The sequence below is a fragment of the Panulirus ornatus genome, chromosome 2, assembly GCF_036320965.1.
Source record: "Panulirus ornatus isolate Po-2019 chromosome 2, ASM3632096v1, whole genome shotgun sequence".
In the NCBI taxonomy this organism is placed as follows: domain Eukaryota; kingdom Metazoa; phylum Arthropoda; class Malacostraca; order Decapoda; family Palinuridae; genus Panulirus; species Panulirus ornatus.
In genome coordinates, this window is record NC_092225.1 from 18,321,872 (window position 1) to 18,348,001 (window position 26,130).

The 26,130-nt window shown below is 41.5% G+C and overlaps 1 protein-coding gene across 1 annotated transcript in view; it reads right to left on the reverse strand.

The window, feature by feature from the left end:
- Positions 1-2,895: 2,895 nt before the first annotated feature.
- LOC139753783 (von Willebrand factor A domain-containing protein 7-like) overlaps positions 2,896-26,130 on the reverse strand; it is a 24,418-nt gene continuing 1,183 nt past the window's right edge. The window contains exons 2-19 of the mRNA XM_071670651.1: positions 18,267-18,439; positions 17,359-17,558; positions 16,125-16,322; positions 15,346-15,482; positions 14,433-14,661; positions 14,058-14,149; positions 13,550-13,687; positions 13,113-13,249; positions 12,738-12,897; positions 11,877-12,006; positions 10,847-10,932; positions 9,489-9,672; positions 8,743-8,955; positions 7,561-7,774; positions 7,128-7,284; positions 6,782-6,908; positions 5,697-5,885; positions 2,896-4,744 (exon numbers count right to left, since the gene is read on the reverse strand). Of these exons, the coding sequence (XP_071526752.1) occupies positions 4,578-4,744; positions 5,697-5,885; positions 6,782-6,908; positions 7,128-7,284; positions 7,561-7,774; positions 8,743-8,955; positions 9,489-9,672; positions 10,847-10,932; positions 11,877-12,006; positions 12,738-12,897; positions 13,113-13,249; positions 13,550-13,687; positions 14,058-14,149; positions 14,433-14,661; positions 15,346-15,482; positions 16,125-16,322; positions 17,359-17,558; positions 18,267-18,439 (2,931 nt within the window). The 3' untranslated portion in view covers positions 2,896-4,577. The remainder of the gene's footprint in view (positions 4,745-5,696; positions 5,886-6,781; positions 6,909-7,127; positions 7,285-7,560; positions 7,775-8,742; positions 8,956-9,488; positions 9,673-10,846; positions 10,933-11,876; positions 12,007-12,737; positions 12,898-13,112; positions 13,250-13,549; positions 13,688-14,057; positions 14,150-14,432; positions 14,662-15,345; positions 15,483-16,124; positions 16,323-17,358; positions 17,559-18,266; positions 18,440-26,130) is intronic.

Here is a 26,130-nt window from a genome sequence, read left to right on the forward strand (position 1 = left end):
GGGGAAACCATCGATAATTATAGCTGTGGTGCTTTACTGTAGATAAGAGGGCTCTTAATTTCGGTGCATTATGCTTGACAGTTACAAAGTGCACGCGAGCAAATGAATGCCGTTTTTTGTTTGTTTTTTTGCTACCTTGCTAACGGGAAACGACGAATAGATATGAAATAATGAGAAAAAGAAATACAAATACAGAGCTACACATGTATTCCCACTAAGGTTTTGATATGTATGAGTGTGTTTATGCCTGGGTGTGTACTTCAGCCTGGTTCCACATTGGGAATATCTGTACCTACGCTTTACATTCATTTTGCAAAGATAAAAGTAAATCACTCATCTGTAGCGTACGACTAGTTGCATTACAGTTTTGCACATCCACCAGTTTGCAATAGAAATGAATGTCAGAATCGTTCACAAAACATCAAAAACCATAAGAAAAACAAATAACAATATCAACCAAACCAAAGCTAACCTATCCAAATTCGCTGGATGTCAGAAACGGTTATCTAACCTTTCGGTTGGTCAATGTAACGCATAGCTAATCATTTGTGTCGTTTAGTCCACTAAGCCATTTGGTTCCCCTGCCAGGGCGTTGTCAGAACCCCCAGTAGTAATTAAATGGCACACAGTAATATTTTCATTAACCCACAGCGTAACTTTTCTGCTTCGTACTGAAGGTAAACACTCGATTCGCCGTCCGCGCACCTCCTCCCACTGACAAATCAGAGACAAGACTTCGTACGTACGAACAACCTATCACCGCTCTCGGCTTACGATCTCCCTATCTACAGGTCTAGTACATTAAATATATCCCACATGCCTCATAGCAGATCATATATGGAACCTCTGAACGAACAAGCGTTTGTATAAAACCTCGACTCACGACACAACGTTCGTAAACACATCAACCACCACAGACAAGGCTACTCACACTTACCTTTGTTGTGTGTTCGGTCTTGCACTTCAGGTTCCCAATTTTGTTATACTTCTTCCTCTCTACGTTACGAGCTCCGATAGTTCAGTGTCACTTCTGTTATCCAATAAACTTGTAGCCAGGTATTTCAACGAACTACATCACCCGTTGTATGTAAACACAACCTGTCACCACTGCTGCACTTGTACAAATGATCGGCTAAGTTTTTCCAAGAAAGTACAGCGAGCGACGTGCTGTGCTTTCTTAATAACACGTCTTTTTACGTTTACTAATAAGTAATCAGCTCAATAGATGGCGTTGAAATCTTGGCTTTGATCTTTCATCAGGATATCAGGTGAACCAAAGTATGCATGCGTTGTCATTTGTAAACGAGATTATAACAGGCAAGAAACATTAGGCGTTTATAAACATACATTATGACGATAATTGAGGTAGTTCTGTCAAAGGATAAAACCAATTCTAAACGCTCTCTAGGTCAGTATCTATCCTAATTACTATGATTATTGATTTACTTACTTATTTTCATAATAATTTATCGAAAGTGGGTGAGTGGGGGAAATTTTGAAGAGGAGTTTGTAAAGCGCTCGAAAGAGAACAGAGAAAACGGAGATAATATTCTATCAAAGAAAATGAGGTTTTACTGGAAAACTTGCAAATTACCTTGAATTAACTTTATCTATACGTAAATGAACATATACCTTAATTCATCTATGATTACTGATATCATTGCATAGGACCGTACATAGGCCATTGCTATATCAGTGTTTTAAATCAAGTAACCCACTTCCTTCAAAAAACTAGATCTCTGCAATAGAATCTCAACAGCAGTAGCTGTTTTTAGATTTAGGTTGTTCAGCTACCAAAATACATATGTAATTACTTCGTAGAAGCTGGATCTTGCACCAGCGAACACTTCTAGTAAAAACAATAGAAACGAGATCAATCATTTTTTATTACTCTCCCAAATTTAGAAACTCGAGTAAAGCCTTATTAAACTAAATGTAAGACTTCCTTTTTACTTTTTGAGTTTTAGTTACCTAGTTTTGAATTATTTGAAAAATTTGCATTTTAGCTAAAATAAAGATCAGACCCCTCTTTTGAATACTCTGATGACAGTTCGTGTATTGACAACTATCAAATCCAACAACATACACCCAAATATCCACAATATTTAATCATTATTTTCCCAGAAAAGGAAAGGAATCAAAAGCCTTTATAAAGTAAGCTGTGTCAGACCAGATACAGACCGGGCGTGAGAGGATGGAGCATATCTAAAGGGAGTGGAGTCGTTCACATGTATCTGTTTATCTGTTGGAGGAACAAGTTAAAGTGTAGGAGAAAACATAGAGCCTTAAGGTACACCGCTGTTGACAGGGAAACGGAAGTGGATCCATCAACCACAGCTCGACCAGAGAGGACTCTAGATACGAGTCAACAAAGAGAGGGAGGCATGCCAAAATATGGAAGCTTGGAGATAAGAGATCCTTATACCATACCTCGTCAAAAGCTTTTGATATATGAACTATATATATAGGATTACTTTAATCTTCAGAAAATGAAGACTAAATATCTAAAAGAAAGTAAAGGATATTACCAGTGGGTCTTGCCTTGCGGAAGGGATAACAATAGTCGGAGAGAAACCCAAGAGATCCAAGATGTTTACGGACGTACGAGATGAAGTGAGATTCCAAGACTTTGGAAATAATAGTCAAAATAGCATGACGATAGAGAGATTAGAATCGTCCTTTTTGCTTAGGATATGTTTCGTAATGCATGTTTCCATGAAGAAGGACGAGTCATATTTTCTAAACAGAAGCGGAACACACGCAGAGGCACAAGACCCAAGTTTGGAAAGACATATCTTTGGTACATGGGGATAGATAAATACCATTTCTCTATCGGCCATAAAGCCTTGTTTAGTTCATAACAAACTGTGAACTAACTCCTCCTCTTTGTACAAGATTCGGGTCTACAAAGACCTGAGCTCAAACTCAACCTTCCTGTATTCTTTCGAATATATCATCTTACGCTTCATCAAAGATGGCCCAGACTATTGCATGCTTTTGCCACAATCATGTCGGCTACGATTAGAAGGAAGCGGAACCAATAAATGAAACTCTCAATTTCAGTTTTTTTACCAACATTCTATACGTACCTATATCACTATCAGTGGTATCAACACGGTATTATACAAAATGAGCAAAATGTAATTCTAAAATGATTTAGTGTAATTCTAATAACATTTGATTGACTACTAAGGTGCTGCACAGGTATAGAAAATTTGGGAGGATTATGGAGGACAAAAGGAAATGACGAATGGAGAATACTGTCAATCATATAGATGGGTATCAACTAAGATGACCTAAGCAGTAGTATTAGTGTGCTAAAAATTATATACCGATGACATTCAAGATGATCAGCAGCAGTAGTTATTACCTGACACATACAGAATGACAATCATTATCTATTGATCATCCTATCTATCAGTTACAACCTATCTTTCAGTTATGTCAGTTACATAAATGTAATCACCTTTGGTATAAATGAAGGGGTAAGGGTCTTTTATATACATGCATACATCCATACATACATACATTCATATATACATATTCATTTATCTATCTATCTATAACTACCCCATAACCAATTTCTGAGTCCTAGCGTTAACCAGGACTTTTCTGAATGATCCTACAGCCCAACGCTGCGCTACTTCAAGTCGAAGGGCAATGTAGACTCATTTGGAGTGAGAAGTTCAGTGACGACACTGTACACCTAATGACACAGTCTCGCCAAAGGTAACTTTTGACCCTAAACACGTAATCATAATGATCTACCATTCACTCTAACCCTTCCTGTGATTCAAGTGGATTCAAGCGATACGAACACATAAGACAAACACATCTGAAACAGTTTGAGTCAGTCTGAAGGAACACCAATCTCTCTCAAATCTGACAGCTTATAATACACCTGCTGGCGTCTTGCACTAGAGTTATGCAATGAACCAAAAAATGAGAAACAATGGTAAATATCTTGCTCTAAAATAGGTAGGTGTAAGTATCTACATTCACGCATCTAGTATTTCTAGATTACGTTTTTAATGACAATATAAAAAATAAACTTTTTTTTTCTTCTTTTAGCAAATACGTTATTACCTAAAAGCTGCACTGAACTGATCCTCTCTGTGGATTTTCTAAGATAATTCTGGTGTTGATCATCTGGCTATAATTTCACTTCGGAGCTTCAGTTTCGAGATCCATCAGGCTTCAGAATCTGGAGCTTTGTTTACGGTAAAAACTGAAGGCGGTCTTATGAACCTCACTCTCCAGAAACCCCAAAGATAAGAGGACCTTGAGGCCGATGACCTACTGGAAGATAAGCAGGACTCATTCCTCGGGCTGGACGACGAAACGAATGAGTAGGAACTTTCCTGGCTCGAAGGATACAAGCTGGTCCCAGACAGACTACTACTTACACCCGAAGGAGGCAACGACGAGATGTCTGAGTCTAACGCTGGGGCGCCGGACACTCCCGAGAGCCACAGACACACTCTCAATGGTCCTCGATCATCAGATCGGTCATTCTGATCTTCAACACCAGACTTAAATGCGCTTCCGTCTGCCCTGTGGTGTTCCTTCGGTTGTCCCTATTCGCTAGAAGACCTCCTCCTCGCTCTCTTGGGAGTGACGTTTTCCCTCTTGTGACGACGGCGGTAGATGACGGCGAAGACGACCAGGAGAACGAGCAGGATCGCTCCCAAAACAGACCCGACCACAATCCCTGCTACCTCGCCGCTTCTGAGCTGTGGGTTACCTGAAACACAGGAAAAACAAAAAGATGTTATCTGACGTTAATGTAGATATTTAGTTTATCATACAGTGTCTACTGAAACTTTTATCTTGTGACAATCGCTCATTGAATGATATGATTAATTCGTTCAAATTATATCATAAAAGATATTTAAAAGCAACTAGAGCTGCTGGAGAAGAGACAATATTCGAATAGATGTGAAAATATGAGAATATGATTCTATCTACTAACTATAGATACGAGATTTCTATAATATTTCGAAAATACATGAACGAATATCACTGCCTTAGAGGTTATTGAGATTAGATATGAGACGATGAATCCAAGTCCTTTTTTTTTTTTCAGCTGTGAGGTTTAAAGTCAGGGCCTATATAAATGACGTGTAATGACCTCATTTCGTTTGATAATCCACCACTGTGATGCATATTTTATCACATCACCATCCCGAAAGGTAATGGGTTAAAGGTCTGCTACACATTCTGAAATGGTTCACAACATTAAACTAACGCTAGATCCTGTTTTCCTTTTTCATCCTATTCTCTACTCCTGGGCTTCTACTTGGCTTTATTTCTCATTCTCCATCATGTTCCCATTATCTGCCCGGGTTCTCTCTCATCTACGGTCAATGCCCTTTAATTTCCTCCATAACTCAAGGGTTTTATCCTTGGTACCAATACATACAGAGCCATTTCTTTCACGTGTACTAAAGATAAAAAGACAATTTGTATGTGTCTTCGACAGACACCATAAGCTGCTGTGCCTTTAACAGTGAAATGTACAGAGAGAATCACTGTAACTGTATTATGATATTTCTTCACTTGGTGGATGTTGTAACCTGACGATAACAACCATAAGAACCCCGGCAGTTACCAGACCTATAGTCAAACAACCAAACACACCAACTAACCAATCAATGAATTGTGATCCATTAGCGACTGTCACATTAGCTACTCACCGTCATCACCATCACCTTCACCATTGCTAATGTCAGTGGAGCAGGTGCCCAGATTGCCTGCGACATCGAGCACCTCAATGGTGACTGTGGGTTTGCAACACTTGCCCGTGTACCTGAGCGTTACCGAATGTGCGCCACTCACAAAGTTGGTGAAGTCGAACTCCGGGAAGGACTTTACTTGTAGCAAACCTGGAAAGTGAAGGTTTATGATGACATAGATGACGTTAATACATCTGCACCTCTTGGGGTTTGGTACACGCAGGGGGATGGCTAAAGGTCTCTGAATGTAAAGCTAATCAAAACGATCAAATCAAAAGAATCGCTACTTGAAGTGCTGCATAACCTGAATGAAGACTTTTTCAGTCAGCACACGTAGTGTGAACGAGGATAGACTATTCCGAGTCTGTGAATCTACAATTTGTTTCTATTCTTGTGGGTATAGATAATCTTAGTTTAACTTCTTATGAACTATCATAGTCTTGATAATGACTAATATGGTTAATGTAAATGAATAACCTGCTCTCATAACGCTCTCAAACAAAAATACCCGTTTTCCACCACCGCTACCGACCCACGTATGAGTATGTGCGTCCTTCTCTTTCACCCAGGTACTGTATTCCCGATCACAAGTCCTTTTTTCAGCACACAACCCTATCAGCTGCTCATCATTTTCGTCCACAACTTTGATTATCCCGTGCCTACCATAAGGCCTCCATCACAGGATACGTGACGTTGTCTGGAACTCATAATGATGCAATACTCGGCTTCAATTCTTATGCAGCGTGCCTGACCAGGATTCATATCGCAATAAATGCAACAGATGGATTCTGGCTACCTTGCAGATGGTTTGAAAATGGCCTCAAGAACTTTTCATTCATCTGAAGGAAATGACTCATCAGTAATATTCTAAAGAAGCAACACTTCATTTACTAAGAGGGGCAGGGGCCCTGGGACTACCTATCTAAAGATAGTTTTAGCTTTAAATCCTCTTAACGTTACTTACCATCATTTTAAGCAACTTATACTTTACATTTTACATTCAGTATGGAGCATTATTCTGCTAGTGGACAGCAGCGATGAATTACCTGAATCATAGTCCTCAGCTACGACGTCAGCAGTCCAGTAATTATTTCTACAAGTGCCAGCGGTTAGGTGACCACTGCAGCCTCTACCTACATGCAGCTTACAGGTGGGTGCAACACGGTCAGTATCCTGAAAGAAAAAATGAGCTGGAAATATAAAAGCATAAAATGAAAAGAAAAAAAGAGAACATTACTGCATATCTTTAATGACTGAGATGAATGATCTTCAGCAAAAATTAGTTATCTCGATGAATAATGCTCGAGAGGCTTAATTTTCCCTTCCACCTTTATTCAGGATTTTGGAGACCATATCTGCCCACCATGTCGCTTCTGCAGACTCGGTACTCACTCTGGAGGTGACGGAGATGTGGGCCAGAGCCTGGGAGGTGTCCCCGCGGTTGGATGTCGCCGTCACCACCAAAGTGTTGGTTGAGTAAGGCAGAGCCCGAGGGCTCACTTCCACGGTGGCACTGAGTGGTGCCGTCTTCTTCCTCTCCAGCTTCACCCTGCGAGATAGATATTCATCCTTTGACGCACTACAATGGGCGAGCCAGATTAATGACTCATAAATGGAAGCAAGAAGATAAATGAATGACGATAACTAGACGAATTAAAGGAAAGAAAAGAACAGGATGCCAAATCGAGTGTCAGAGGATTTCAGTAGAGGTGTGAAGGCTATATAATGGACAGCAGATCACATAAGACAGTGTGGACAGCAACGATACACAACACGAGTGAATGATACGCAAGCCAACAGTTCGAACACAAGTTGTAAAACGCACCGCGTCTGGTTGAGGGTGACGGTCGAGCCAGATATGTCGTAGGCGGTGATGAAGTACGTGTTGGTCGTATCACCATCAACGTTCGTGTTCGTGATTGTGATGGGAATGGTCAGCTTCGAGCCTGGGGGTCCCCAGATATCACGGCCGAGAGGAAATGCCAACACCGAGTTCACCATCTCCCACACCAGCCCGCTCTCACGACGAAACTGGTGACCTGAATGTGAGGAGACGAGAACAAAACATGAGAGATGATACAAAGTCTAAAAACATATTTCTAAATCAAAGCTCTCCATGTAGGAGTCATACTTACTTGTAGAGCTATTTTCTTGAGATGTGTGTGTCTGGTTGCTAATCATCAAGATTCTGTCTATTCATGTAACATCGTTGCCTTCCTTCTATGAGATAAATCACCCATACGCTGCCTGTGAAATCGCTCCAACACGTTCTCGACCTATATGTCCGGTGTGATAGAGTGAAACATGGACTTCTACATATCTCTGAAATATCCTTAGCACCAATCATTTCTCTTACTTCAAGTGTTCACCTCTTCCGCAATCTATCCTCCTCCTCCTCCTCCTCGTACCCTCCATTGTATTTCTGTGTATCTTCCTGACCAACAAAGCCTCCTTTACATGTGTACTATATATGGTCATCCCATCCCGAAAGACTCACCCACGTACCTTCTTCCTGATGATCCATTCACACCACATATCTTCGTCACGTCGTCCCTCTATCTGTTCTTCTATCCTTAGGGAGTTACCCAATCCCTTTGCCCTTATTCAGTACCTGTTCAAACCTAGAAAACCTGAGGTTTCACACCCATATATTAGAGTTGGGTCGAATAAACCGTTGTTGAAGCTTCTTGGGCACACTTATGCATATTCTATACTCTCATATCCAGCTCTCCCACTACCATCCTTCCTGAAGTGTACTTCAAATTATCGACACTCACACCACAACTTCCAGTTTTTTTCAATGACTAAAAATCTGTATCCAAGATAATACATACGTACATAGCAACAATAACCGCGTGTACTGGATGTACATATGAAATCATCTAAAAGGTTATCAAGACATTAGCTTCCACAAAGCATCTGTAACCAAGGACGCATATGCATGCACTTTGCATGCATACGAAGGAAATTGGAAGAAATCTTATTGATCGGCACGAAGACTACTAACCTGAGGCATCCTTGCCAACAAGAGCGACAGTGAATCTTTCTTGTGGGATCTGTCTGGTCGGGAGGCTGAGGTATGTATTGCGCCGGGGGGATTTGACAGGCATGTCCAGAGTTACACGTTCGCCCGCAGCATCCAGGAGTTGGGCACTTTCCACCCGTTGTAGTCTAGCTGTGTCCACACCAGTTATGACTATGTCTAAATATGTATTCGAACCTGTAATGGGAATAAGTCTTTAGAAGAAGTAGCAAGATCATCTCGACAGTGTATTTATGTGAGACTTGTCTAGAAAAGGTGAAACTATATTTCTTGCATCTTGTTTTTCAGTTTAACAGTTCTTATTTCTGCTTAAGTGCAGAACAATATAGTATCTTCAAACGATGGAATCTGTCTTTAATAATCTCTTGTGATAGGCATGGCTGTACAGAGAAATTACAATAAGTACTGATTTGTACAGTTGATCGAAATGCCATCAATATTCTATATCTCTGTAAAATTTTCCCTAGAATCAAGAAAGGTAATATACTACATGATATTCATAATATGTACATGGAGAATGAGGCACGGTAAAACTGAAGAAATAAAATCATTATGAACATCAAACTCAAGAAGTATTTCCCAAAAAAATGTCACGTACATCCAAAATTTAGTTGACCAAAAAAAAAAGTATTCGAAAAAATCATTTTTGTTGACAGCAATGTAACAATGTACTGGAGAACCTGGACTTGTTGGAATCACATTAGACAGACCTCTACTGGGCTGGCCAATATTACGCTGTAAGGACGGCTGGTTAGAGGCAGCATCAGGGGTGTAGAAAACTGGCAGGATGTCCATAGGTGTGTGAGCAGAGATAACGGCTGATGCTACATCAGTAGGATGAAACTTCAGAGTCCATTCTCCAAAATCTTCGCGTTGAGTCGTGTTTATTCGAACCTGCGGAATATAGATGTTTGAAATAAGTGATCCGATTCGAGTTGCATGAGAATACCGGATCTTTGGAGAGAAAAAGAAAGGATAAGTTACACTGTGCACAAACTGAAAAAAGGGATAACTTGCAGACACAAAAATAAATGTATGATGCTCTAATCAATGATCCAACAGAAAACAACATTCTCAATCCAGTTTAATGACTTTTCCTCGTTAAGAAAAACTATTTCCGTGAATGTGCTCTTTAAGGTCGAATTTCCTTAGCCCTTCTTAAAGCTATATCAAACTGAATGACCTTTTCATGTATACATCACAGTTTGGGAGCCTATGTAAGCCATCTCTTACCTCCAAATCTTGCTTTTAGACTTGAGACTACAGCTGTTATACACAATCCCGATGCCTCCTACAGAACTTCTTGAACATCGTCTGCCTCCTCCTCCACCTCATAAAGGTTATCATATCATGCATGGAGTCACATACTGTGGTAAACAACGTTGGAATTCATTTGCTATTCTGCCGACCTGAGATTCCCCTCCAAGCTGACTTCAAGGAAGACATCCACCTTCAAATATCTAATGTAACTGATCAACTTATATCCATAAGGTTTGTGGCCGCACTTACGGTTTTCTTCACACTAGTATTTCCCTCAAAAACAACTCCTTTGTTGGATTTAACTAATGAGTATAGAGCCTCATACACATTAAGCCACAGGCAGTACGGCCAAGAAAAGATAAGTAACTAGTCTTCTTCTGATCCATGGAGTGATCTCTAGTTTGTTAAAAAGAATGTCACTTATCTGAATTCCTATGATCCTGGATAGAATCCTCTCCACAAATAGACGTAGAGAAAGTGTTTCATCCATTCCAACTCCAAGTGCTTGACCTCCATTCTCGACCATAGGTAAACTGTAGCCTCAAAGCCTAACCAACTTTTATTGTACCTCAGCACTTAATGCAATCACATTTACATCCTCTAAAGACAAAGATCAGTACATAACCAACAGCTTCGCCACCTACTGTAGAACTGAACGAGCCTCAACAATGATCACTGTTTTCAACTAACCCAGTTTCAACCAGAGGTAAGTATTTCAAATGTTTCTGCAGCATGGTATGCAATCCTGCTTTGATCCCACGAAGTCCTAATGTACATGACATCAATCTTACTGTACCCTAACGCTCACCTGAATGAAGTAGCGAGTGAGGGCCACCACGCGATAGCCCTGGTATCCATCAAAATCACTTCGAGCCACAAGATGGATATTCACACCTGAGGAAGAGTTAAGGTTGTTTGAATTCATTTGGAAAAGAATTGAAGCCTAGCTTGGAACAGTTTTGTTTGGGGTTTTGTTTAAGATATTCTTTATATAGTAACCGACAAGACACGAGTGTAAACATTACCATATTGTAGTCATGTTGGATGAGACGAAAAAATGAAGATTACGTTAATTCACAATTATACTATTCCTCCTGTTAATATACCAGTTTAATAACCAAAATCTTTCCTATAGTTAAAACTAAACACATATAAGTAATATGTCAGCCATCTTGTTACTAATATCAATCATTTACAGGTAGGGACTGTGTAAGTTGTCGCCTTATTGTAAAAGTCAAAAGGAACGAATTATCTTACACCATTTTCGTAAGTGATAAGAATGTCATAGACACCTGGCTGTGAGAAATAAGCTCTGGTCTATACACCAGTTCATCATGATTCCTAGAAACCTTTTCCATCATAAGCAGATTAAATCTTTCCTGTGTTATCTTTACTAAGTGTTCGGTTCCATAAGTGTTTGTGGATCTTGAATTTCCTTCTCCTCATCTCATTTCCATGAGAGTTATTAAATGATCATAGACATTACTCTTATATGATTATCATAAGATATTCTATTTGTTCTGCAAATTTTGCATCTCATTCATTTCCCATCTGGGTGAATTTCTATAGCCATTGTGGTAAACAATCAAAAGATCTTCCTATGGTTGTATAAAGTTGAACAACACGTCGAAGTACCACAGAAAGTGTCTTGCAGTAAAAGAAGGTAATGAGGTAATCTATATTCTTCTACCCAACACTGTAATAATAGTTAGGGGGAACCAGTGAAAGGGTGCACTTCACTTGGCATACGCTATCATATTATGATTTTAATCAAAATCTCAGACATCTAAATTTAATGCCCCTTTTTCACTCGTATCGTCTAACATGGAGTAGCTCACCTTTGGGGGAGACGAGCAGAGCAGAGTCGACCTCGCCTGAGATAGACACCTCAAGTTCTTTCACCAAGGAGTCTACAGGAACCCTCACTGTCTGTGGTGAATTCACGTCAAACACCCGCCACAGAATTGCCTGAAATGATGCTTACGGTTCACACGGGGAGTCCAAATAAATCACTGTATATTGTGAAGCTTATAACTACGTTCATTAACATTCTAAGATCTTCAAAGACAGTACTTTATGGGTATCAAAGACAGTGCCTTCATAGAAATATTCACAATATTCGGCGAGTCATGAGAGATACAACAACTAAAAAGGTATAGAATCTGAAATCACCGAGAGTCTCAATCTCCCACACTTGTATAGAGATGATAACATTCCTCTAACCATCTGCAGACATCTATGAACTGGATCATAAAGGATGATACATACACGATACCATCATCTATGAACTGGATCATAAAGGATGATACATACACGATACCATCATCTATGAACTGGATCATAAAGGATGATACATACACGATACCATCATCTATGAACTGGATCATAAAGGATGATACATACACGATACCATCATCTATGAACTGGATCATAAAGGATGATACATACACAATACCATCATCTATGAACTGGATCATAGAGGATGATACATACACGATACCATCATCTATGAACTGGATCATAAAGGATGATACATACACGATACCATCATCTATGAACTGGATCTTAAAGGATGATACATACACAATACCATCATCTACCAGCCTTCTCTTTTTCTCCCCGAGCTTCAACACGCTACCTCACTCACTCCTCGTCACTGTCATTAGTTCGCTGTTCTCCCCAGCTCTCCCCTCACTTACCATAGGGTACTGCTTAGCCTCAAGGATCCTGGAGGTTTCTTCCGTCTGTTCACCTGTTGTCTCGATGAGCTGACCTCCTGTGCGCTGTGCCAGAGCGCTGTATTTACTTAGACTCTGCAACTGTCGCTTCTGCCGTCGGTTTCTGTTGTTCCCACCTAGCCTGTTGATGATGTATACATATGAATGAAATATAGAATTAACACCATAACATTGATGCGTAAATGCTCAATGCCAAGGTGAAAAAAGTGTTCTAATCAGCCTTCTGACAAATGCGCATTAGGTCAAGTGTATAAAAAAAAAAAAAGTGGGTTAGAAATTATTTCTTGTATGACGTCTCATGAGGGTTAGTTCTTCTTGCACCATCTTCCTCATTACCTGACGTGTCTGTTCTCTCGAATGATGCGGTGGTTGTAACTGTTTTCATCAGACTGCAGGTCGTCGTCCTCCTCCAATAACTCTATTCTGCCAGATATACCACCGTGGCGCACTGGCATCGTCAACACTGTAGTCACCTAATGAAGGAGAAGCAAATGATGAAGTTGCAGGGGAAAAAGCTGTACATTATATGTACATATTTAAGTCCTTCTCTTACCTGTAGTGTGGAAGAAAACAGCATTTGAGAGAGGTAAAGAAGTAACATGTGTTTTGATGAAGGGAAATCAAAAGTGATACCTTCATTCTATATATCAGATCTGAAGATGGATTGTTAGATATGAACTCACATGCTTTTCTTACTGATATGCAAATACGTAAATTTGTTGAAACTGAACTTCGTTTCAATACTATGAGACCCACTCAGTGGATTACTTTACCTTGATATTCTTCGAGAGAGCCAGAGTCAATACAGCGTCAAACAGCTCGGGATCCTTAATAGAGGCGTCAGTGAAGAGGAAGACGTGAGAGTGTAAGGGTGCGTAGTGCAGCGCCAGACGTAGAGCCGCCATGCTCAGCTGGGGTCGAATGAGTGTGGGATTAGCTGTATACTTTGCTCAGACTTCTGCAGCTTTGAGGCCACGCTACAGCCAAAAAGGAAGGAAATAATGGACTCCTTTGGAACGAAAAGACTAACTTATAGTGAAAATAACAGGAGTCTCTCAAAGTCCCCACTTTCTTATTTATGCACTGAATTTTTCCGGAAAAAATACACCGGTGTCTGCATTTTCAATCCTTTATGGTACAAACATAAGGACAATGCTGTTAAAAGTTAAGATATCAGAATCTATGGGACAACATACCTACTCTCCCTTTATGGTATTCACACCCTCTTGGCCCCAATACTCACGTGAACTGGACCTTCACCTTCCATACTTCTGGACTTACCTCTGCTTCATCGCCTCCGTCTCTGGCTTTCTCCCTGGTCAAGGCATCGTAGATCTCATGAGGTTGCTGAGATCTTGTCACCGGCCCGTACTCTGGAGAGATAAGAACCATCGTAAGCCCATCACTGAAGCAATACGTTACCGGTTATCTATATGACTCTGTATCTATATGTCTCAAATTCAACATGAAGGCCATTGATAACGAGTTATATGAATTCAGTTTTACTTATAGATACTTGGGATTTTACAAGTTTTAGTGAAAAAAAAAATTGAATTATATTAAGTTCTTTTTCACACCAGGAATTCTTTTCAGCCTATCATTCACAAAATTCAACACACGTTCAATGATATATGCTCAAGATGGAAGGTGTCATACCTGGATCATTGAATGGGACGAGGATGTATTCGGCTGGAGGGTAGGTAGCAGTTTCATGCTGCTTAACAAGACGGTTGACAGAGTGGGTGAGGGCAGTCAGCTCCTCGTCCATGGAATCGGTGGTGTCAAGGACGATAACCAAGGCAGGGGTTGGATGCAGGCCCATCAACCGACTGAACAAAGCATTACCCACACCCCCACGTACGAGGTTCAAGTAGTGTTCACTCGCCTGGTGATGAATATATGTGGCATTACAGAAGCATAATCACTTGTGTAGAGTTGAGTAGCATCCATGGCACTGACAGACCATGATTCTATGATAAACTGAAGTCAAGCTTAGTGTACCTTAACCCATCGCCACTTGGACCAAGTGCACAGTTCTTCCATTTACATAATGATAATGTTCTTTTGAGTAGCATGATAACCAGCATGGGATGGCAAAGCTATATACAATTATGCCATGGTCATTTTTACCACAATAGAAAAGCCAATATGTTAAATGCATTTAATGTAAACAGCTGCGAAAGCAGCCATATCATAAGTATAATGAACCTGACGAAGGGGTTTGAATACCACAGCATGATGATGATAATGAAGGGGATTTATGACACGAACGTGAAGATGATGAAGAGGTTTGAAGACCACATTATGATAAAGATGGTGAAGGGTTTTTACAATACCTGTTTGATATGGCGACGAAAAGGTTCGAGAACCATAGTATGATAATGATGATGATGATGATGATAAAGGGGTTTGAAAACTACGATATGATGATGATGATAAAGGGGTTTGAAAACTACGATATGATGATGATGATGAAGGGGTGTCAATACATCAGTATGACTGAAGATGGTGATGGGAGAGTTTGAGGACTACGATATGACGGAGAGGATAATGACGTGTGTAGACTCACCCTCACTGCCTGCTCAGCGGCTTGCTCGTGGAGTTGGTGATGTGGGGAGAAGCAGGCGGTGGGCAGCTCCTTGTTGATGCCTCCTCTCGCTCCTACCCAGTGTGACCTGTCTCGAGGTCCTCCGTGACTGCACTTGTCTGGAGCACAAGAATGGAAATCATAAACCACGTTGAATGTAGAAATAGTAGACTGGCAATGTAAAACTCGAGTACGCTTGTTCGAACAGTAATACAACAAGGAATATGTACAATTCTCAATTTGATTTACACTTATTCTTTATGAACAGTTTAGAGGGCCATATTTACATAAGATCTCACGCTGTTCACTTCCTTCCAAAACATTTTCTTATTCTTCGTAAGTGCATTGGTACTTAATCATCCCATTTCTCATTTTACCTCCTTTTCAACCCTCATACCTTTCTCCAAACTGGACACTCTCCAGTCATTTGCTCTCCCCTATAGGTAGAGAGATATTGCACTACTCTTTTCTCTTTCACTAGCGATTCAACTTCCTCATCCTACCACTCGCTACGCTCTCTCATATGCCCACATCCCTTCCACACCTTACAGAGGCATACATACACCATCACTGCACTTCTTGAACTGTGGCCCCGTCCGGTGGACGCAGCCGGCTTCCTGAGCACTGCAGAAGCCCAGAAGAAGGGGATTCTGGGACAGCAAGTCCTCTAACAGAGGAGACATCAGACATATCATGAATTATACTACTTTTCCTATCTAATTATACAGACACGTACTGTGGGAATGTCGGTGACCACTTACTGACGCCTTTCGGCTTGCCTGTCCTGACGCCATCCACGTATGCATCCTCATTGTATCCCGAAGTGAGTTTCTTCTGATCCAGTATCTCCTGCAGGAGGTTGTCAGGACAGGAGCCAACACCATCAGCAGCATCGGGGCAATCCTTGCACGTCCCCTCTCTGAAGCCAGCTACATTGGTGAAGTTCTTGCCCGATATACCTGAAGGATGACATTCATACGTCCTGATGTACATACACACTTAGGGCCAACGTTTACTGGAGCTTCCGTTCCAGCATTCATAGTACTTTGTGCCACGTCACCTGATCTCATTTACTTCCGTCTGTTCATGTAAACTCGTGCAAAACAGAATAAGACATGACATATAGTATGACATTTTTATCGGTAACAAATGATTACAATACTCAATCCCTAGATATTTTTCATACGTTTATCAAGACGCTGGATCATCTACGTACAGTCACGAACAAAAGTCCTGGAACATGACCTGAAGTCACTGAAGGAGTCTGGCCGAAGATGTAGAGAGTCCTTTGTCTCTGTATGTCGAGACAGAGGGCTTCATAGAGCTTCAGTAAGGCATGTCCCAAGAGTTCTGCCCACGAAAGTACATTTGTTATCAAGTACTGTTACTTCAGAGACTTTTGCCAACATTCTTAAATTCATATAGCGATTATAACCCTTATCCTAATCTCCTAGCAACTTTATCTTTTAAAATTGTTATCTTGTCTGAAATTCTTATGTTTCACAGCTTTAGAATTTCATAATTCAGAATTTCATACAAACTGATTTATTTCCAAATTATCTGAAGTGGATGTTGCGTAACAGATCCAGCTTTCAGAATTATTCGTATCACTTTGGACTTAACAGTTCTGGAAAGCTCAAGCGGTCTGTCTAGGTCCTAAACATTATTTTGTTTTTCACTGTCCAATCGTTTTTCTGCCCTTTATTGACTTACTTCTGGTGTCTTGACCTTAACCTTATCAGAAGCAATGGTTAGGAACCACATAAACATTACTGGACTGATTATCTGAAAAGATCTATAATATTCTAGGGATATTAAAGACACTGAGAGACAGAGAGTGAGGAGTGAGAGAGTGTGCGTGCGTGCATTTACCTACCTAAGGCACCCGAGACGAAATCTTACACCATGCAAGGTTAGCGCGTAGCGCTCATCGTAGGAAAATCTAGAGTTAAGAATAATGAGTCGTATTGTATGAAGGAGAACAGCAGGTCTTACCTATGTCACGATTAAAATCGGTGTTGCCCAGTTCGATCCAGTTGGTGTGGGAGTAAAAGTCCTGGATGGTAGCGAGGGAAAGACCCACCAGGTGGAGAGTGGCGCTGTAGTCGCCAGCTACACCGGCCTTGATAATCCTCCGCCACCGACTTTTCAAGTTCTCTTGTGACTCCGAGAACCGCTCGTTCCCGAAGTGGTACCTGTTTGGTGATGATGATCTAGTTGTCAAAGGGTTTTGAGCAGCAGATATTGTGCAAGGTACTTTTATCTCTACTGCGCTATGAAGCTGTCACTGTAGCTGAGTCCTACATTTGCAGTTATATATATCTGACAGTTTGCTTTCTCTGTAACTATAGATGTGATAGCAAACTAGCTCTTGTGATTAATGAGAGAGAGAGAGAGAGAGAGAGAGAGAGAGAGAGAGAGAGAGAGAGAGAGAGAGAGAGAGAGACGTAAAGTCACATACACAGACACCATGGTCCAAGTGAGGTGGTCTGGCTTGAGCACTACTCAAAATGATGTAGTCCCCACAATAGCTGTGAAGGAAGAGAGTTGCAGAGAGAGAGAGAGAGAGAGAGAGAGAGAGAGAGAGAGAGAGAGAGAGAGAGAGAGAGAGAGAGAATATTACTGACTGAACCCCTCTAGGGATACCATTAGTAATCATCACGTACAACATCACATACAACTCCTTCTCACCTTCACTCAGGTCAATCAGCCTTATGTATGATAAGGGATCGATTCCTTAACTTCACTCGGTTAACATCCCTTGTCTTTTGACTTGGGTTCCACTCCTCACCTTCACCTGAGTGAAGGTGATCCCTTATCTTTCACCTGGGTCAGCATACCTTATCATCGACCCTGCGATCAACTTCCTCAGTCCTACCTGGGTCAGCATCCATCTCTCTCACCTGGGGTCAGCTCCCAGCAGGCCGGTGTCAGCTTCCGCGACAGCGTCCACCAGTGTGGAGACGGCACTGAGGAAGGGTTTCGGGGAGTGTGTGTCTCCATAGTACTCGGCGTAGGCCTCCTCCAGCGTCAGGTCCGGTCGGTGGTTGTACACTCCCACCGCTGGCGCCACCTCCTGCGGCAGAAGGACGAACTAGATTATGGACGTGAAGGTTAGAGCTGGTCTTCGACTTGAAAACAAATCCAGTGCCAAAGTAAAAATTGTCGCTGTTAATAATGATATAGTAGTAAATATACATGTACACAAAACCTGGTCTCTTTTCTGTTCATGTTGACACTTCATTCCCAACCATCTAGGGTGTAACTGTCTTCAAATTACCCAAAGATTATGAACCACTAATTGAAATAAAGATCAAATCTCTAAGCTGCACTTCAACAGAAGCAGCAAATATTCAGTCATAATGGGAAAATGAAGTATATAAGAACTTCGAAAGCAAAACAACATGAAGAAGTGAATCAAGAGTGCGAAATAAATCACCAAATGCAAGAACTACCGAAAAAAAAAGGAGACTAGCTACTTTACTAGTTACCTGAAACGAGTCACACATCTTCGTTTTCTAGGAAACCGATCGTCCGGAAGCCTAACTCACATATATGCCGTCCAGTTCAAGTGAAAGTCTTGTGTACGGTCGCAAGCGAAGCGACCGGGCGGAATCAAGGGCCACTATCTACTTGTAGGAGTCCGAGGGTCGTTGTGTTGATAGTGGTTGAGGACCCGAAGGCCATGGCATGTTAGGCGGGTGTGGATACCTAGGCCTCGTACAGACCTCGCCTCTCCTGTTTTCGTTCAGGGAGGTATTTTGACAAGCGCAAATAACTCTCCCTAAAGGGGTGTACTTAAAATGCATTAGACCAATAAAACTTCTTAAGAAGAGAGAGACAGCAGAAGACTATTGTGTCCTTGTTTGTGTGGAGAAATACCGTGGGAGGTTACATGTAAAACAGCACGTTCAAGATTCAGACGACTGCTATGATAATTCTTTCAAGTGACCGTGTGACTATTAAGTCTGATTGTTGCGAAAAGAAAGCACGCGTTGTGATATTCTACTCCGTTCCATACGTCATACCGTATGGGCCAGCAAATGAAAATTACGTTTCTGTTCCTCAAACAATGGGATCGCCTATTTGCACAGTACAGGGAGAGTCCTACATTCATGGTGCCCCGCCTGAAAAAACAAAATGATTAAGATAAAACAGTTTGTTACATATGGTCGAGTGTCACGTCCAGGATGGATAGAACGTATGTTTGTCATTATTCCCCGCGATGCACAGAGCAGAAGTCATGATGTAAGCCAGGAAGGAAAACTGACAGCGACTGTAATGCTGGCTTACCACACCACCCCGTCACTAACTCCTCCCTCACTCAGGCGACTGCACCTCCCTAGTCGATATGGCTGCCTACCACCAGTGTGATGAATTACGGTCCGGCCACTGTGTTGTTTCCAAGTTCCTCACTCTTCTAAGGCAACATGAAGAAAAGCTCGCTTTTACCACGACAATCAAACGATGCATTCATATAAATAACCACAAGACAAAGGATGTAATTACTCCTAATTACTTAAGAATAGGATATGTCACCTTTGAAATTGCTCGTTTGTTTACGTACAACTACCAATTTGACAGTCACATTCTCTGACAAGTATCCTCTGAATCACAATTATCTCCTACTTATGTGTCCATGTTATTCAGGTGTTGTTTTCGGCAGTAATGTGTAAAGTTGGAGCGGACCAGCAAGCTCCACACGTTGCCTGGTCACTCACTCTATACCACTCCGACACATGCAGTCTTCGTTTCCAGACACTAAATGCAGGAATGCCTTTCGGAATAACACTATCCACACGCCACCTTCTCAGGCCCACCCTCTCTGTAAGACGACGAAGCAAAAGCGGCGAAGATGTTGCACTCTAAAGTGTTGGGAAAATCCAAGTGAAAGTCAGGCAAAGTCAGTGTAGAGGATGGAAGATCCAAGGCATCCGACATAAGCTTCACTTGCGCGTCTCAACCAATGCTTCATGTCATATTCAAGAGAGAAACAGCAGTGATGAATTAATGAATTAATCAATCTAATTAATAAATGAATTAAACAGATGCTGAACTGACAGGAATAATTCTTCATACAACCACTGAAAACTGGAAACCGTAAACGGGGCGTCGAGACGACGATTGGTACTCATGCCAGTCGGAGACCTGGCGAATTTTACGTAAACGTTCGTTAGTCTTGAACATTTCCCATCATCTATGAAACCAAAGCTCAATTAATCTATTTCTTTCATTATGTTTACGCTTCTTCCTAACCTGGAATATTGATTCACAGCTTCGTTAGATCACGAAACTGAGACTTGTAATCTAGAAGTCAATATTCACCTAAGGTATGTCTAATGGAGGGAGAGAGTGTTGACAGTACAATATCATCGTTATGCATCGTTGCCTTATGAATTCGTTATAGGAAAATTGCGGGTATTAGAGAACTTTGTGTTATGGTACAACATCATCAATAACGTCTGAGGTTTCCATCTACCTTAACCTCCACTTTGAAGGCATAGTAGATAAAGCATTGTACAGATGACGCTGGTCATAGCTTTATAAGTATGAGAGAGAATATTAAATGTGGCATTGATGGATCTGGAGAAAGCATACGATCGTATTAACAGATACCTTGAGAAAGGTGCTGCGTGTGGTAAAGGGAAAAATGCAATGAGGCGTTTTCACTGAGAGCGTCGGTTTGTTTAAGAGTAGGAAGGGAGGAAGAAGGGTCTGCATGGGGCTTCTGTTCATGAATGGGATGGTGAAGGAGGCAGATGTAAGGGTCTTACAATGAAGGGCGGGTCTTCGGTCTGCCTCGGGTGGAGACAGAGATATGGGAGGCGAGTCATCTGCTGTTTGCAGATGAGTTGGCACTGGTGGCTAACTTCAGAAACTGGTGACAGGGTTTACAAGAGCGAGTTAAAGGGGAAGCTTTGGGAACTAACGTGAGAAAGGGTAAGGTAATGAGGGGGTAGCAAGTGGATGAGGCAGGAAGGATTTAAACAGTCGCTTCCTACCCAAGAACAGCAGATCATAACCTACGGCAAACAGGCTATAGACAAACCCGAGATATGGACAACATGGGAACACTCTTGGTTCCCTGGAAGCCACAAAGCACTGAGGGAGGCTCCAGTCATCCATCGGTGTACACAATGTTAAGATTATATGAGTGAATCTTCTTAGAGAAAATACGACATGAATACATACACACCCTTAGTCTACCAGGGGTATATAGATAAGGTGCCAAAAACACCCAGAGAGAGAGAGAGAGAGAGAGAGAGAGAGAGAGAGAGAGAGAGAGAGAGAGAGAGAGAGAGAGAGAGAGAGAGAGAATAACTAATTTTTTACTATCTTTACATATGAACGAGCACTTGACCTTATCATCTTAGTTGAAACACCGATAAGGATGGTAAAGGAAGCAAAGAGAGTGGTACAGACCAGCCGGATGCAGGGGTGAGCGGAAACCCAGCTTCCTGACCGTCGACTCTGAACCTTACGTCCTTTGACCTAATTGTGTCCACTTTGATACCAAGGAAAAATGTGTCATTTAAGTGACGTGCAGAAGCAACACCGACACAGTACTAAAGATAGAACACTTCACTGAACTCTTCACATCAGAACATTGTTCACTGAACTGTTCACATTAGAACACTTCACTGAACTGTTCACATTACAACTGTTTACTGAACTATTCACATTCGAACACTGTTCACTGAACTGTTCACTTTACAACTGTTCACTGAACTGTTCACATTACAACTGTTCACGGAATTGTTCACATTAGAAAACCTTTCACTGAACTGTTCATATCAGAACACTGTTCAGTGAACTGTTCACATTAGAACACTTGTCACTGAACGGTTCACAGGAACACCTTATCCAGTAGCTACGACATTGTCTTTACCCAGTCGTATTCTAAGAGCTGTTTGGCCACTGGCCTACATTTCCACGTTCTCACTCAGCACCCGAGCACACTATGTCGCTGACAATGAGCGGCTGAAGTTTCAGAAGACATGTTACATAGCGAGAACAAGAAGACGTGAATCAAAAACCTTTTGGTGTAAAACTGGTTGAAGTAAAGAATGTACTGTACCCAGTCTGTGTATTATCTGGTACGGATAGATATTAAAAAAATGATATAACAAATATGTTTTGAGGGAACACTTGTGTACAACGACATGATATTCTGACTTGAGGTGAATAGTCTTTTGAGTACACTGACAACTTCTCGAGTACAACAACTTGACACTTTGAATACGAAAGTTTAACCCCATGAGTGCAAGAATTTAAAACTCTGAGTACAGCATAACACTGAGTGCGGCAACTTAGCACTCTGAGCACGACAACTTGGTACTCTGAGCATGACAACTTAGCACTGAGCACGACAACTTAGTACTCTGAGCACAACTTAGCACTCTGAGTACAACGAAGCATTCTGAGTGCATAATTTTCTAATGATAAAACTCACGGACATACTGCTGACGTACTGTGATGAAATTCCGTTCCCTGCTCTCATACTTTATCTCTATGGACATCAACTCGAAATATGCTTTATATTAAGGGCGATTACAGTCGTTGGTGGTAAACTTTTGATGTGTATAAACAGAGGGAAAGGAGTGTCAAAGGAAATGCAGCATTACTTGGCTGTAGGGATGATTAAGTGACCGTGAGCGGTACTTGTTGTAAAGACATAGTACGTTTTTCACAGAATAAGACATTCATTTTCCATATGATTAATATATTTCACACAATAAGACATTCATATTCCATATAATAACTTTATCATGTCTTTATACCTACAATAATGTAGTGAAAGTATCGAGACTGAAACAGATGGTAATAGAAGCACCATTAACACGCAAACTATCGCTTAAACTTATTACGTGGACGAGAAAATAAGATGATTGTAGCGTTTACTGAAGAGCTATGAAGGGTGGGGTGAGGAGGTGGGTGGTGATATCTTATTTTCAACCCAGAGCATGATGGCACGACCTTCTATTATGACTATAATACCTCTTGAGCACAAAAGTACGCTCGGTGAGCGTGACAGTACGACCGTTGGATACGATAGCTTGGTCTCTGATCTGACAAGAAAGAGAGAGAGACCGAGAGAGAGAGAGAGGACACACAATAGTTAATGGTCTCGCCGCATGACACCCTCACTGGCGCTAGACTCATATAGTTCCCACCATCAGTAATATACAAGGAAAATACCGAAGCCTTCCCCTGCCTATGGGTTGTGCTGGCTGGAAATCCCCGCAGTATCTTATCGAATGATGACAATACCTACACAATTCAGCCAAAATATCAGTAAAGTGTTTGTACAAGTTCAACACAACATGGCGGAGCACTACGACCACTTCCTTCCTGCTGGAGCGACACGCACGCCTCCACTTCCGTAGCGACGGCCAGAGGAAATACATGAGAGGAAGGTAGGGGTTTACTCAACATGGATTCTTCCGCTCACAGGACTAAACTACATGAGATATAATTCGTTCTTCTTAGGAAAGGGGTTGAACACTCCCTAAATATTGTATGATTCATACAGGAAATACCCGATTCATTATGAATCTTACCACTGTGTATTTGGGGCAGTCTATTTTGAGCCATTGTGGTCGACATACTAGAAACAATACCTTCCCCATCATCGTATGACCTGTCATCAAATCCTCAACAAATATCCAACTACTGCTACTATCATTTCTACTACTATTACTACCAATACTACTACTACTTTGACTATCACTCCTACTACTACTACTACAACTACTACTACTACTACTACTATTACTACCAACTATTATTAGCACCAATAACTATCAGAGATACGGCCACTAATACAACGAATTATAAGCACAACCACCATCACTACAAGTCACAACCACAACCATTACAAGAAGTACGACCACAACCACCATTACAAACAGTGTTACGACGACAACAACCTCCACCACCACCACAACTGGTGGTACATCCACAACCACCACTACCATTACTAGAGGTACGATCACAACCACCACAACCACCACTAGCGGTACGACCACAACCACCACTAGAGGTACGGCTACAATTACTACAACCACCACCATTACGTTTGCTAATATGATAATCCCCAGAAACAGCGCAAGTAATTCATGCAACAGTCATTACCACCGGTAGTTCTGTACTCGACCCCCACCACATTCCTTTCATGGACTCCTGACTAAGCATTTCTGAGACAAACGAGGGGTCATGACAGACCCAACGAGCAACGAAGTGCAATAGTTCGTGCGCAAGAAATTCCATCATTACCCCCGTCAACTGGACCGACGAAGAGATAAATCCTTCGAGAGAAGACAGGGTTTGGAGAGAGTGAAACTGGAAGTGATAATCCTCTTCCACTACCAACTGCTAACCTTGACATCCTGACCAACAGAGGAAAGCGGGAGGACACAGTAGACGTGAGCAAGAGGTTATCTGGCGTAATGGAACTTGGACAAACTTTGAACAAGTGATGGAATGGATGGAAGAGATTCCAGAAGGGTCGTGTACAGTTCACTCTGTGCCGGTATGCCCACAGTCCTCCAGGCAACAGTTGTCAACTAAAGCAAAAGATATTCATCCTACACGTCTCATCCTCCTGGAAAACACTCTTCAAGAAAGACATAAAACTGAGGGGAAATAAAGTAACTTTTAGTTACATAATCGACTGAAGGAAACACAATACTCTATGGAACTTGAGAGGGATACAGTGTATTGGTAGTGGTTATATACTGAGAGGATCTGAAGCGAGAAAGAGAAGACATAGAATGTCCAGCTGGAACTAAAACACAAGGAATTCTAACCTCCCCAAATCAGTCACTAACTCACCATACCTTGGTAAAAAGAACTGCAGCATAATTCTTAGATCCTTCCAATATTGCTGCTTGACAAGTACAGACACTGACAAGGAGAACAAGGTGGGATAAGTTGAGATACAAAAGATAAATAAGACAAATAGATAATCCAAATAAAAACAGCAGAAAATTATAACTGAGATGGCAAGGGCATGTGTAGCGTAGCGATGGACACACACCAGAAAGACGGTGATGGAATTGATAGTTCAGGGAGAGAGGATCAGCAGAACTGAGCCCAGAATGCAAAGGCATAAACGAGGAGGATAACATACCAGGGGGACGTGATCATTCACAGCTTGTGGAACTCAGAGCAGCTCTAAGAGGATACTGAGGAAGAGGTATGCCTGGGAGGGGAGGATATCTCAATGAATAAGCTTATGTAACTCACCTGAGAGAAGCAGTAAACTGTCAGGCAATAGTGAGCCAGTCATTACAACTAGTTCTAACACTGGTACAAACATTACTAGCCTTCATATAAACACACACACACACACACAAAATACACATAACCAGAATCTGACTACTCAAGATAATGCAATCACATTGACTTAGATATCCTTAACTTGATATAGACATAAGAAAATAAGTAAACACGACTATCCATAACCTTGGCCTAGGCTTTGATGAAATCCTCTCTTGGATACCACAAGAACCCACCACGAGCAAGATTTTCTCCATACTGCAAAGCATACGATGAATTCGTCATATCCTGGCCACCCCTTCGTCGGGTAAGTTTCCCCAGCTGTGTGGACTGCAGGGGCGTGTTGTGTCTCTACCTACCGACGCAGGTGAGTGTGTGGTTGGGCTAAAGGAGTGGAACTTCAAGAAGAGGAAGGAGTGATTAGATCAGGAGGGAGGTGGGTTCTCCATCCACCAGAGGCTTAAGAGATTAAAGGACCTTCAGATG